We start from the raw sequence: 13,687 nt of genomic DNA on the forward strand, positions 1-13,687 counted from the left end.
TTGATCTAGATTGCTTTACCGAGCATCAAAATCATCTGTTAGCCACATATTTTAGTCTGAAGTTCAAAAGTTGTTCAATAAAAGCTCAACAATTGGCATTCAATGATGTTCCCAGACAAAAACAAAGCGAAAATCACAGGACAGGTTTCTTCATGGCTGAAAGGAAATAAACACTACATAATTTAAAGTCAGGTTTTTATAAAGCTAATCAAGTTAGGAACAATGATACAGTGATATACTCTTGTCGTCCGACACACTGGCAAGACGACCCCCTCCACTAGGTCGAAACGCCACTGCCCAGACCTGGTCTGAGTGATTGCTCATTGTCTGTATAGCTGCTCTCATCCTAAAATCCCATAGTTTTACGGTTTTATCACTTGAGCCACTCGCAATAGTCTCCCCATTGGGACTTACATCCACGCTCAACACCCAGCCAGAATGACCGGACATTGCCCCAATTATAGCTTTTCCCTCAGCATCGTAGATGTGCACATGACTGTCATCCGAAGCTGAGTATAGCTTCCGCCCATCGGGTTCAGGAGAAAACACAAGAGACCTAACAGGCATGTAATGGCCTTCGAGGTGATGTAGAAATTTGGCAAGAGCTACGTCAAAAACAGAAATCGTGCCGTCCATTGAGCCGCAAGCAAGTCGTCTTCCATCTGGACTCCATGCAACAGAGAGCACAAACTTCTTGTTGCTGCTTTTATCAGAGGGCTTGGTTCCTTGAGGACGAGGGACCGATAAAGTTGAAACCAACCTCCATGTTGCAGTGTCCCACAACTTGATTGATGCACTACCTCCACCAGCAACAGCAAGTGTCGTACCCTAATTTTGAAAGCTAAGCTTAGAAAACCACCCAAAACAAATTCAAAAAAAAAGAAGAAAAAACTAGACTGTACCATAGCACCTAAATCAGAAGTTATCATCGAGAAAATCATTCCTCGTAAGACTACGAGAAAAACCAAAAAGATGTTAATAGTTCACCAATGAATCCCAGCTCAGTTCCTCGACGAAGACCAAACGAGAGAATTTACGACAACAAAAGTAGCAAATACAAACTCATTTCGGATAATTTTGTTAACATGAGATTCACAGGAAGTGTTATATAACATGTTGGAAAGAGCTTACCTTACCAATTACCAAACTTAACTTCAGTTAATGTAATGTTCCAATGGTAAAGGTTACAATGAACAATATCATTCATTACAAAGGAAGACTCAATTTTGACTGCACTACTCTATTTAGACTCTGTTTGAGGCCTTAACAAACCATAAATCAATTTGAATTTGTTTCATTTGAATAAACAATTCATTTGCATAAATTAACACATTGATCAATTTCCAGAATTAACCTACTTTCTCACTCGAAGAGTAAAAATAGCGCTTACCTTGGGATTGAATTGCATTTGCCAGACCTCAGAGGGAGGAGCTTCAAGGGTAGCGATAGTGGCGTTGGTGTCGACGTCAAACACGCGGACCAAACTGTCGAGCGAGGCCGAGGCGGCAATCACGCCGGAAGGATGGGCTGCCACCGAAACGACGCCGAGGCAGTGGCCGGTGTTGGTGCGAACGAGCTCGAGCTCGTCGGGCCTCCACAGCTTGACGGTTTCGTCGAGGGATCCGGTCAAGAGGAGGGGCGAGCGAGAGTTGGTGGCGGGAACCCATGTTGCAGTCCAAACCGACTCGTCGTGAGCGTTTTCCACGGATTTTAAGCCCGCCAGTTTCATTGATTTCGCCATTGCAGTAAAGAGAACCCTAGCTAGTCGATTTTCCAATTGAAAGTGGAGCGTAAAGCCTGCGTTTTTTTTTGGGGTTTTGAATTTTACTCTAATCACTTTCCAGTGCTCCTATTTATGGGATTTGCGTTCGTCGAACTGGAAATTGGATTGTCAATGTTAATAGTTTTTGGCCTCGACCAACATGGAAAAAAAAAAACAAATGGGACCAAGTTGAAAAAGGTTGTCAAGTTCATAGACTAAAAACAAACGTGACATGATTTCATTCAAAAAATAAATTTATATTAATTAATTAAAATTAGGATCAAATTAATAGAATATATAAAATATATAATTAACAGTGACTAAATGTGTAATTATACTAATTTTTATTAACTACCATATTAACAATTTCGTTAAATGTTAACGACAAGTGGCTTTGTGTTTAAATAGTTAGATGATATTATTGATAAAAATTCAAATATGATAGTCAGAATGAAAATGGGCTCTAGTTTAGTGGTCACTAATATAATTTACCCTTAAAAAAAGAGTATTCAATCGGTTAATTTGATTTGTAATCAAATCGATGAATTGTTTTTTAACCATTAATCGAATTAATAATTTTTAATTGCCCTTTCGATTTTAAAGTTTCATCCTAATTAATCTAGATCTATTCGCTTCACACATCTGATTTTAATAAGTGACTCTCCCAGCAAGAATTTAATATTAGTATTTTTCATTTAAATTTAAATTCAATTAAATCTTAAAAATTGATTAGGTGTAATGTAATTAGAAAATAATTAAATCCTATTTTTTACCGGATTGAACTTAAAATATATATAATACATTAAATATTTAATATTCAATATGTTTGAATAATATTTGATAGGATGAATTTGATTATTTAACTAAATTTAAATCGAATCGATAGATAATTAAATTTTAAAATTAATCATTAGTAAATTTAATATTTAATCGATTAATAAAACTAAATTTTAGTTCAGTTAATCAATGGGTAAAAAACGTAAATAATCTTATAAAATATTACTTTATTAAAAATTTCAATTATTAAAAGTTATAAAATGATTAGTCGACTTTGTTTTATTGAGTTCTTTGACTATTAAAAGTTACAAAATGGTCGTATAACTATTTATTACGTTTCAAACTCATTATTTTCCGTTAAAAATAAACGATATTTGAGATGAACGTTAACTTGTTGACTGTGATATAATAAAATTTGATCCCAAAATCTCAAACGACTATCATATCTCAGTCATCATGTTAACATCCAACTTAAACAACTATTAATTTTTTAATAGAAAATAACGAGTCTAGAATATAATAAATAGTCGAATGATCATTTTATAACTTTTAATAATCGAAATACTCAACAAAATAATAATCCATGATTGAAAGATCGTTTTGTAAATTTTAATAGTTGAATGACTTAATAATGAATTAGCGAAGAGCCTTGGGAAAAACAGAGGCGCGGGTAAATTAAAGAAAATTGGAGGGGAAGCAGGCAGGCCCAGCTTCCTCGCGGCTGTGTAACGGAGGAGACTGCTCTCTGCGAACTATAAAATCACTCTCCAATAACCAATTTTCTTCCCTTATCAGTTTCCAAAATCAAGAAGAAGAAGAAAATTACCCCTTTCTCTCTTTCTTTAAATCCCTCAATTCGAAGCCCTTACGATCAACGAAGACCGGCTTCCATCCAATCAGCTTTAAAACAAAGAAGAAATCGAGAGAGAAATGCCGAAGGGAAAGGGAAGTTTAATCCCTAATCTTAAGCTCTCTCTTCCTCCTCCAGATGAGACCTCCTTCTCCAAATTTCTGTAATAATCGTTATCACGCCACTCATTTGAAGTTTATACTTTCCTTTTTTAGAAGTTTGATTTTGGCGATTGATCTTTTCATGGCAGAACCGAAAGCGGCACATTCAAAGACGGCGATCTCCTCGTCAACAAGGATGGTGTTCGAATCGTCTTTCAATCCGAACCTGAAGTTGTAAGAATTTGATTCTTTCCCCTTTCTTAGATGTCTTTATGTATCTCTAGACTTCTCTTGGTTAAATCGATATTACCAAATTGACGAAAACTTTTCGATTTTTTCAATAAAGAAAGATCTTGCTTCGAAGATCTAAATTTGGTTCTTTCTGTGTGTGTTTTGTGGCTCAGCTTCCGCCTATTAAGGCATCAGAAGTTGACAATGGTGATCAGCTGAGTTTAGAAGATATAGACGCCATTAAAGTGATCGGCAAGGCTAATGGTGGGATTGTGCAATTGGTTCAACACAAATGGACTGGACAGTTTTTTGCATTGAAGGTACATTTCCATGGCATCATCTCCCCCCTCCCCCCCAAACATGTATTTTGTATTATAATTTCCCATGTTCTTTTGTTAAGGAAGAATTATTTGCTTGTCCAACACAACATTTACTTGGTTTTATTTGTATCACCTCTCCAAAATCTTGATCGACAAATGTATCATGATCAATTTCCTGTTATAGAAAGGCAGCCCTTGTAGGCTGAACTAAGAATTAATATAGCATGTACAGACTTTCTCTATTTGATAGAAGTGATTCTTCGGGAAAATTTTTTTTTGATAAGAATCGGAGGTCTCGTTAAAAACCCCCTTCTTAATTGTCCATATACCATAAGGGTAAACCGACAAACAACGGGATTCTTCTAAAAAGATTTTGTTGTTGCTTTTTATATATTGGAGCTAGCTGGAAAGAAAATAGCAATAGAAATGATTTATGAGTTTTGCATCTCCATATTGTCCTCACAACCCTTAATTTCTGACATGCCATATTTTGTTAGGTTATTCAAATGAATATCGAGGAGTCAGCTCGGAAGCAGATTGCAAAGGAATTGAAAATAAACCAGTCCTCCCAGTGTCCGTATGTTGTTGTTTGTTATCAGTCTTTCTATAACAATGGCTGCATTTCAATCATCTTGGAGTATATGGATGGTGGCTCCTTAGCAGACTTCCTGAAAAAGGTTAAATCAATTCCCGAACCCTATCTGGCTGCGATATGTAAGCAGGTTTGTAAATTTGAACTTTGAATCACTTGTAGTCTATACCAAATGTTATGGTATGCAGTGTGAAATTCTTCTCATTAATGCAGGTGCTCAAGGGTTTGATGTATCTTCATCATGAAAGGCACATTATCCACCATGATCTAAAGCCATCTAACTTGTTGATAAATCATAGAGGAGAAGTCAAGATCACTGACTTTGGTGTGAGTGCGATAATGACGAGCACCTCGGGACTAGCAAACACTTTTGTCGGCACATACAACTATATGTCTGTAAGTAATTTAATTTACTAAAATAATGTTCTTTTAGTTGCTGTGTTTTATGTTATTCTTATTTGTTCTAAACTCATTAGTCTTTTATTGTCTATCCACTTCTTTTCTAGCCTGAGAGAATTATTGGTGGCAATTATGGCAATAAAAGTGACATTTGGAGCTTGGGACTGGTGTTGCTCGAGTGTGCAACTGGTCAGTTCCCTTATTCCCCTCCAGATCAGGCAGCAGGATGGACAAATTTTTATGAGCTCATGGAACAAATTGTTGAACAAACACCACCTTGCGCATCTTCAAATCGATTTTCTCCCGATTTTTGCTCGTTTATCTCTGCATGGTAAAGATTATTTTTTGAATTACTTGATACACTTCCCTTGTGTGAATATTTTTGCGCTCGTGAGTTAGCTAGTTTTGTATCAAAGGAAAAGTTCTCTTCGAATTGGTACTCTGTCAAAGGAGATCATTTATCAATTTCCCTTCATTACTAAAATGATAGGGATATGCTCTGTGAGTGGTAATAACTTTCTTTTCAGATGGATTTTATAGTATGTTTGATCATTCACGTTCTCCAAGCCCAACCTTGGTCTTTTTTGCTTTTTTCAATTACTTTCTCATTTATCCATGGCAGTTTAAAAAAAGACCCGAATGAGAGAAAGTCGGCTCAGGAACTGCTGGTATGTAAATATCTCGATTCCTCTGTGGCTCCATTATTTTCAAGCAGTAAAGAATTGATTAAATATGGTGATTAGGGGAGGTTAGAAGAATGCAAATGGAATAAGAAATGTATGGGATATGCACATCCCATCAGATGATTTTTCCTGGGTGAAAAACTCCTTAACAGGGGTTATCAAAGATCCATTTCAGCCTGATATGGTGAAGAGAGCTTTGGCAAAGGAGGGTTTCCAGGTTAAGATAGTAAGGTGGGGTTATGTCAGGAACGCCAGTATTATTACGTTCAATACAAATGAAGAGTTTTTAAAGGCATGGTTGAGTCTTCGTGAGAAACTCTATTGTTGGTTTGATTGGGTAGATCCATTGTTGAGTGAAGATGGAGTTCCTTTGGCTTATTGCTTGGTCGAACTGGTTGGTTTACCGCTTCTTAGTTGGAGTGTACCTTTTCTGGAAAAGCTTGGCAGTAAGTGGGGAAAAGTTGTTAGCATCCTGGAGGAAACTAGAAATAGAGATGACTTCTCTTCGGCCAAAATGCTGTTGAGGGTTGCAAGCCCTTTTGACGTACAAGAATCTGTTATTGTAGGATCTTATGGCAGATCCTTTAAAGTTAAAATTAATGTGGGTTCCAGCTCTAAACCTATCTCTGAAGCTTATGGAGACGTAAGGCAGAATTTTTCATATGGCAGTTGCAATGGTGATATTTCAAAGGGGGATGATGGTAGAAACACAGAGAAGGAAGAAGACAATAGAGAGAACTCAGTAGAAGGTTTTCGGTCAAAGGTTGACACGTGGCTTCAGATTAGTCAAGAAAGGAGGATGTCAAAAAAAGGTGGGGAACTTTATCTGAAAAAGAAGTCTGACACTCTGCCCAATAATAATGGGGTGTCAGACAAATTTGAATTTGAATTAAATCATTGTGGGGATTATGCGGACCTTGGGCTGCGAGAGGTTGTGGATCAGAGTCTTCCAACCCATTCGGATTCTAATTGGGAGTCTTATTCTCCTGTTACTAAAATTATCCCAGCAGGCCCTGCTGTAAAGTTGAAATGGAACAGGCCAGGAAATCAAAAAAAGGTTTAGACTCAGTCCAAATTACAAGGGCAACATACAGTTTCAGTAAGGGATGAAGTTCCAGTTAAAAATAGAGCTGTTCTAAAGAAGGTGAAAATAGCTAAGGATGTTAATCAAGTGGGCCTTAATGCGTGTAGCACTTCATTTTCTTGTGAGAGGGGAAGAAATTTAGTAATTCACAATGGGTGTGCAGAAATTAAGAAGAGTCAGAATCGTTAGAAACTGGGTTTTCCAGTTTCAACTGGTTTATCAATTAAAAATATTGGTGGAAAGAGGAGCAGCGGTCGCTTTTCAAGAGTCTACAGAAGATCAAGAGGTAGAAGAATTTGGCTAAGCTCGAGGAAGGAGGATTCTAAAAGTGGCTGTCAGGTTTTTATGAATAAAGATCAAAATGCTCCTGAAGGTTTTATTCAATCGGTTTCTTCCGAAAACAGGGGATCTGATCAGGATGTTGATATCTCTTGTTCTGTTGTTAAGCAGAATACAACGTTGGTTCCATTATTTTGTAATAATCATTTTGAGGATCGATCATCAACCCAACTTTCTGCTTCACAGATTTGCAGGAATTTCAGGAGGGAAAAAAGAATTTTAACAAGGGAAGCTGTGGACCTGGTTAATATGTTAGCTGTCTTTTCCCCTCAGTTTTCGAAATTGGTGGAGGAAGCCGTGGCAACTTGGGAAGTCTGTCAGTTGCTAGGTATTTCCTTCAAGGAAGGAAAGAAGACGTTCATTGAAAAAATTATTAGTCTTGATAATGGCTCGGAGACTGTTAGGAATGATTGACTTCTCAGGGCTGGTTGATTTCTCGGGGAAGATCAAGGGAGGTTTTTTCTTTTTATATGATGATGTTAAAGTTATCTATTGTGACTTGGAATGTTAGAGGGTTGGGTAGAAAAGAGAAGCAAAGGGCTGTGCAGAGATTACTGTATCATCACTGCCCTCATTTTTTTGTGGTTACAGGAAACTAAATTGGAGAAAATTCAAAAATCTATTTCTAGGAGGTGTGGTTTAAACAACTTGCAAGGGTGTATTGAGTCTCCTTCGGTTGGTGCTTCAGGGGGTTTACTAAGTTGCTGTAATGACAATATTTTTGAGTTGGATAATCAATTTGTTTCCAGTAGATTTATAGCTATTTCTGGGAGGTTTCGTGCAAATAATTTCAGATGTAGGTTCATCAATATATATGGTCCGTCTGTTGAGGAGGAGAAAGGAGGCTTCTTTGAAGAATTAGGCATGTTCATTGGAGGTTACAGTGATCCTATTTGTGTTGGAGGGGACCTAAATGTTTATCTTCATGAGGACGAGAAGATGGGTAGGGCCCAAAATAGGAATTCAGTAGAGATTTTTAGTCATTTTCTGCTGAACACAGGTTTAATTGATCTGCCATTGAGTGGGGGTCGATATACTTGGTGTAATAACCAAGATTCACCAACCTATGTTAGACTGGACAGATTTTTGGTTGATAGCCAGTTCTTAGCCGAATTTCCAGATTTAACTCAATCTCTTTTGCCCAGGTCTGTGTCTGACCATAATGCAGTAATTATTGAAAATGGTGGGGATAATTGGGGAAAGAAACCTTTTAAACTTTTTAATTATCTGATGGATGAAGTCGGATTCGAGGATGTGGTCAGCTTATCAATTCGAGATTGTAAGAAAAACCAGAGGAATGCTGGAATTTTCAGCATACTGAAGAATACCAAAATGGCAATCAAAAATTGGGCAGGGAGGAGAGACAAGTTTCCAGGGGATTTGATTTCTGATCTTGAATCGAAAATTCAAAAGCTAGAGGTGGATATTCATCAGGGTCTAATTGATTACAGTTCTGAGATAGCACTTGAGTTGAAGAAATCAAGAGCAGAACTGTGGAGATTGTATAAGATAGAGGAGCAGATTTGGTTCCAGAACTCAAGATCGAAGTGGGTAGAAGATGGCGACAGAAACACAAGATATTTTCATACATGTGCTTCAGTTAGGAGGAAAAGAAATGCATTGAATGCTATTCTTGTCAATGGCAATTTTGTTCATGACCCGTATGTTATTAAAGCAACAGTTAGAGATCATTTTTTCAAGGCTTTCAATGATCAGTTTACTCTTCAAGTGGAAGACATTGGGCTGGATTTTTCTAGTATTACACTCGAACAGAGTTTGAGATTAGAGAAAGAATTTACCGAGGAGGAAATTTGGGAGTCTATTGAGTCTTGTAATGGGAATAAAGCTCCTGGGCCGACGGTCTAAATATGGGATTTTTTAAAAGATTCTGGAATATGCTTAAGGGAGATGTTATGAAATTTTTCAATAATTTCTATTTGGGAAAAGAGTGGGAACACGGTATTAATCATACATTTATTACTCTTATCCCTAAGGTTTCTAATAGTGGCGATCTTGATGACTTTAGACCTATTAGCTTAGTTGGTGGATTATATAAGATCCTCTCCAAGTGTCTTTCGAGGAGGTTGAGGAGCTGTATTTCAGATTTAATCAGTCCCACACAATTCGCTTTTATTCCAGGCCGTCAAATATTAGATTGCTCGTTAATTGCCAATGAAAGAATTGATTTTTTGAGGAAAAGTAGATTCAAAGGCTGTGTTTTCAAAGCTGATTTCAAGAAAGCTTATGATTCGGTGGATTGGAGTATTCTGTTTTTAGTTATGGAGAAAATGGGTTTTGGTTCAAGGTGGAGAGGCTGGATCAAAAAATGTGTTTCAACAGCTTCAGTATCTGTTCTGGTTAATGGAGTCCCTATTGAGGAAATTCCTATGGCAAATCTTAGGCACGGATGTCCTTTATCCCCTCTGTTATTTAATTTGATTGGTGAACTCCTTAATTTACTGATTTTAAAGGCTGTTTCACATGGGCTGTTTTTTGGACTGGTTATTGGGGAGGGGAGAGGGGTCTTTTAATCTTTCTCACTTACAGTTTGCGGATGATCTCATTATCTTTAGTGGTGCTTCGAAAATGCAAATTCTAAATGTAAAAAGGGTGCTTCGTGCATTCCAAGTTATTTCGGGTTTACAGCTCAATTTGAGGAAATACAAGCTTTTTGGTGTGAATTTGAATGATGAGGAGGTGAATGAGTGGGCTAATAATATTTGTTGTTCTGTTGGAAGCTTTCCTTCTGAATATCTAGGGCTTCCTTTGGGGACTTCTAGGAATTATGCTGCTATCTGGAATCCTGTAATCAGTAATTTTTCCAAAAAATTAACAGGATGGAAGGTTGCCTCTCTTTCTTTAGCAGGGAGACTAGTCTTGCTTAAGTCGGTACTATGTTCGCTTCCTATTTATTATTTATCTCTTTTTAAGATGCTAGCTTCGGTTCTTAAAACCCTAAATTCATTGATGTCAAATTTCCTATGGGTAGGGGGTGTTGAAAAAAGTAAGATCCATTGGGTTAGTTGGCCGAATGTATGCAGACCAAGGATGGAGGGGGGTTTGGGTGTGTTGAATCTAAATTTGATGAATAGAGCACTTCTAGAAAAATGGACTTGGAGGTTTGCAAATGAAAGGGGGTCTGTCTGGAGGGATCTTATTTGTTCTAAATATAATTTGGACCCTTCTTTGTTATTGTTTGATAGTAAGACTCCAAACAGAGTATCTTGGATTTGGAGATCAGTGGTTAATAACCACTTTAAAGATGATCCTATCGGCTCAAAGTTAAGAAGTTTGTATTCTTTTTTAGTTGGAGATGGTAAATTTATTCGATTATGGCATGACATTTGGGCTTTGGATTATCCACTTCTATTAATTTTTCCTAGATTGTTTTCCATTTCGTTTAACAAAACAGGCAAATTATTTGAGTTTGGGGAGTATAGCTCTTTCGGCTGGATTTGGGATGTGCAGTTTCGCAGGAATTTAAATGACTGGGAGATAGAGCAGTGGGCTAATTTGATGACTATCATCTCGGCTTTTGCTCTAAATTTGGATAATTCGGATGGGATGATTTGGAAAGGGTCTGGGGATGGGGTGTTCACTGTGAAATCTGCTGTCAATCTATGCTCATTAGGTTCTTTATGCTCGGATGAGGCCTACTTTTGGAGTAAGATTGTTTGGAGGGGTCAGCTGCCACCAAAAGTGGAGTCCTTTTTGTGGCAGGTTGTTCTAGGGAGGTTGGCTGTTAAAACAGAACTGGTGAAAAGAGGAATAGAAGGAATTCAGAATCTGTTATGCCCTCTTTGCATGATGCAAGAAGAGTCTCCTTCACATTTGTTTTTCTCGTGTTCGGTGGTGTGGGCTGTTTGGAATAAATTTCTTAACTTCTGGAAGATTCAAACTGTTTTTCATTATAATGCTAAAAGTTTTCTCTTGAATTGGGATGCGTTGAAGACTAATTCTCCGATTTGGTCTCTCATTCCAGGGGTAGTTATTTGGACTACTTGGAAATTGAGGAACTCAATTGTTTTTGAAGGAGGGAAGTTGGATGAGGTTGAATGAGGTTGGATTCTTCTTCTTAGCAAGGTTTAGGCTTGCTTCATGGTTCCTAGCGAAGAATAAAGGGGTGCATATTCTTAAAGACTCTTATTTCAGACCCCTCCTTAGGGGACGTTTGTTCCACCCATTCTAATATGATTGTGTCTACTATTCCGTGGCATCCTCCTCCTATGGGTTTTGTGAAAATTAATGTTGATGCAGCTACGACTAAGGATTGGAAGAAGAGTGGTTTAGGAGGAGTTTTAAAAGATTCCTCTGGAACTACATTAAGGTCTTTCAAGGAGCCTGTAGGTCCGGGGCCTCCAACATTTATGGAGTTAAAAGCTATTCAAAAGGGGCTAATGTTCTATGCTGATTTTCGAGCGAGGATCAAAGACAGGTTGATTATTGAAAGTGACAGTGGACTGGGTTAAGGGGGCTGAATTATGTCATCATGTTTATGCTTATTTGGTTACAGACATTGTTTACTGGCTTAATATGTTCGATGGTGTGGTTAGATGGGTAAGCAGGACATCTAACTTAGAGGCTGATGCCTTAGCTAAAGAAGGAATCGGTTGATTAAATGTTGATGTTTATGGGTCACAAGGTTGCCTTGTGTTGACCTGTCTGTTTACTTTACTTTTAGGGTTGTATCTTGTATATTATTGTTTTGTTCAATAATATCCTAAGGCACTCTTTTCCTCCTTCGCTGATTAAGGAGCTTATCAACAAGCACCTTCAATCAAGGAGGTTTTTAATGAGACCTGAAATTCTTATAAAAAAAATGCTTCACATCTGATTTCATTGTGAATACAGGATTTGCCTTTCTTGCACATGTACGATGACTCAAATGCTGATCTCTCATCTTACTTAAACGATGCTGGATCACCACTTGCAACTCTTTAGAATCTATGTGGTATGCATATGCTTATGTTTGGTGTCATAATTTTAGCATATGTTTGCTCTAAAATGCTTGCTAACTCTGCCTTTGGAACCGAATTTTGCCACGCTTGATGTTGGATTGATGATTTGATCACAGGATTTCGCTGCTTATCAGTTAAAAGGAATTTTTTTCTCTATGATGGAACAAAATCTCGTCTTCCTATCTAAAACATATAAACCTCCTGAAATAGGAATTGTACTGAATTTGATAATGGAAAGTGGAATTTTTTTTGTCTATTTGACGACTTCTTGCATTCTGTTTAGGTGATGGGGCCTATGATAGTGCATACATATTATATCTTCACTAACTGAATCACTCTGCGAATTTTTCGAATTGGGTCATAAAAGATTACGATCGCTTGATTTTGCCTGCACAACTTCACATGCATCTCGGTGTACTTGAAAGATTACGAGTTGCATCTCGCTGTAGCTCGATATACCATAATTCTGTAAATAATAATACGATAAATAATAGGATCAAAAGGCAATTAACAAAAAATGGTGTACATGACTGAATCATTATGGAATTTGTAGATAAAAGATAACTAGATTAATGATAAATAAAAGAAAGAACACTTACTTTCAACTATTAGTTGGTCTGTTGGGTAAAGCTTTAGATCTCCTAAATAAAGATAGGGTTCAAATCTTGGTATTGTGAATTGAAAAAGAAAACCGTATTGAGATGGTCACCCCATGAATCCCTAAGATTGGCTCAATTCTGTTGAAACAAGAGAGAAAACAAGACGACATTCCTGTCAGGGGCATCTAATAACATAAAGCGTGTCGATGGGCATTACGTAACATAAGCACTGTCAAGCCTTGGTAACTGTCCTAGAAGTAATGACTCGCCTTCCCTAATAGAATGGAAAAGAGTGTGTGGATGTTTTATCTTGCAAAACTAATGATAGACAGAGATATAAAATGCATGGAAAGGTTTATACGGTCAAGAGAGCAGAGATTACCTCGGTGGTAATGCCAGGTTTATCAGAAGACGGCGGATGGCATTCTAACATTCAATCCCGGGTATATAAGTCCCTCGATCAGGAAATCCAAGAGAGCAGTTAACCAGCAACCATTTTAGACTTCTTACTACGACAGATGCTGGGAGAGGGGGAGGGAAGCAAGGAGTGCAGCACCAAAATTGATTGCAAATGACGACTTAAAGCAGAATCTAGTATTGGTAACACGGTATGAACTAAGAAGTCAGTCTAGAAACACTGAAAAGAAGCACAAATTTGATGCAACAACCTTGTTGCACGAGGGATCTTACCATGTATAGTTCCTGAGATTTTTGATGAGAGAATCTGCACATTCAAGTAACAAAGCAGGAAGGAATTAGTAGTCCCCAGTTGGTACCGCAATCATCTTGTTCTATATGTAAAAACACGACCAGTTATTGAAATGAACATTCTTACCTCTCATCCTTAAAGCTTAGGTGAAGTTACCACATCGCATATAACTTTGTGTTTTGATCGGCAACGAAATCTGGTTCTGTAAAATGACCAATTGCCCATGGTTCGTTGTGCTTCGGATGCGGAAGAGTCGAATATCTGAACGGGGACATTTTGGTAA

The 13,687-nt window shown here is 37.6% G+C and overlaps 2 protein-coding genes across 3 annotated transcripts; one reads left to right on the top strand and one right to left on the bottom strand.

Moving 5' to 3' along the window:
- Positions 1–178: 178 nt before the first annotated feature.
- Positions 179–1,831, bottom strand: LOC120148713 (WD repeat-containing protein VIP3-like). The gene is made up of 2 exons (XM_039161747.1): positions 1,391–1,831; positions 179–828 (listed from the first exon to the last, which is right to left on the bottom strand). Exons 1-2 carry the CDS (start codon positions 1,739–1,741, stop codon positions 214–216), a joined length of 966 nt encoding a protein of 321 aa, XP_039017678.1. The 5' UTR covers positions 1,742–1,831; the 3' UTR covers positions 179–213.
- Positions 1,832–3,295: 1,464 nt separating this feature from the next.
- LOC120148712 (mitogen-activated protein kinase kinase 2-like) lies at positions 3,296–12,094 on the top strand. 2 transcript variants are annotated; one of them, XM_039161745.1, is made up of 8 exons: positions 3,296–3,552; positions 3,640–3,724; positions 3,895–4,041; positions 4,539–4,763; positions 4,847–5,029; positions 5,140–5,363; positions 5,655–5,700; positions 11,990–12,094. In XM_039161745.1, the coding sequence occupies exons 1-8, from the start codon at positions 3,470–3,472 to the stop codon at positions 12,077–12,079; spliced, it is 1,083 nt and encodes a 360-aa protein (XP_039017676.1). In that variant the 5' UTR covers positions 3,296–3,469; the 3' UTR covers positions 12,080–12,094. The 2 variants fall into 2 exon arrangements, with proteins under 2 accessions (XP_039017676.1, XP_039017677.1); XM_039161746.1 differs by lacking the exon at positions 5,655–5,700 and having other exon boundaries at positions 3,298–3,552; positions 11,990–12,063.
- Positions 12,095–13,687: the final 1,593 nt, after the last annotated feature.

This window comes from Hibiscus syriacus, unplaced genomic scaffold (assembly GCF_006381635.1).
Source record: "Hibiscus syriacus cultivar Baekdansim isolate YM2019G1 unplaced genomic scaffold, ASM638163v2 tig00110985_pilon, whole genome shotgun sequence".
NCBI lineage: Eukaryota > Viridiplantae > Streptophyta > Magnoliopsida > Malvales > Malvaceae > Hibiscus > Hibiscus syriacus.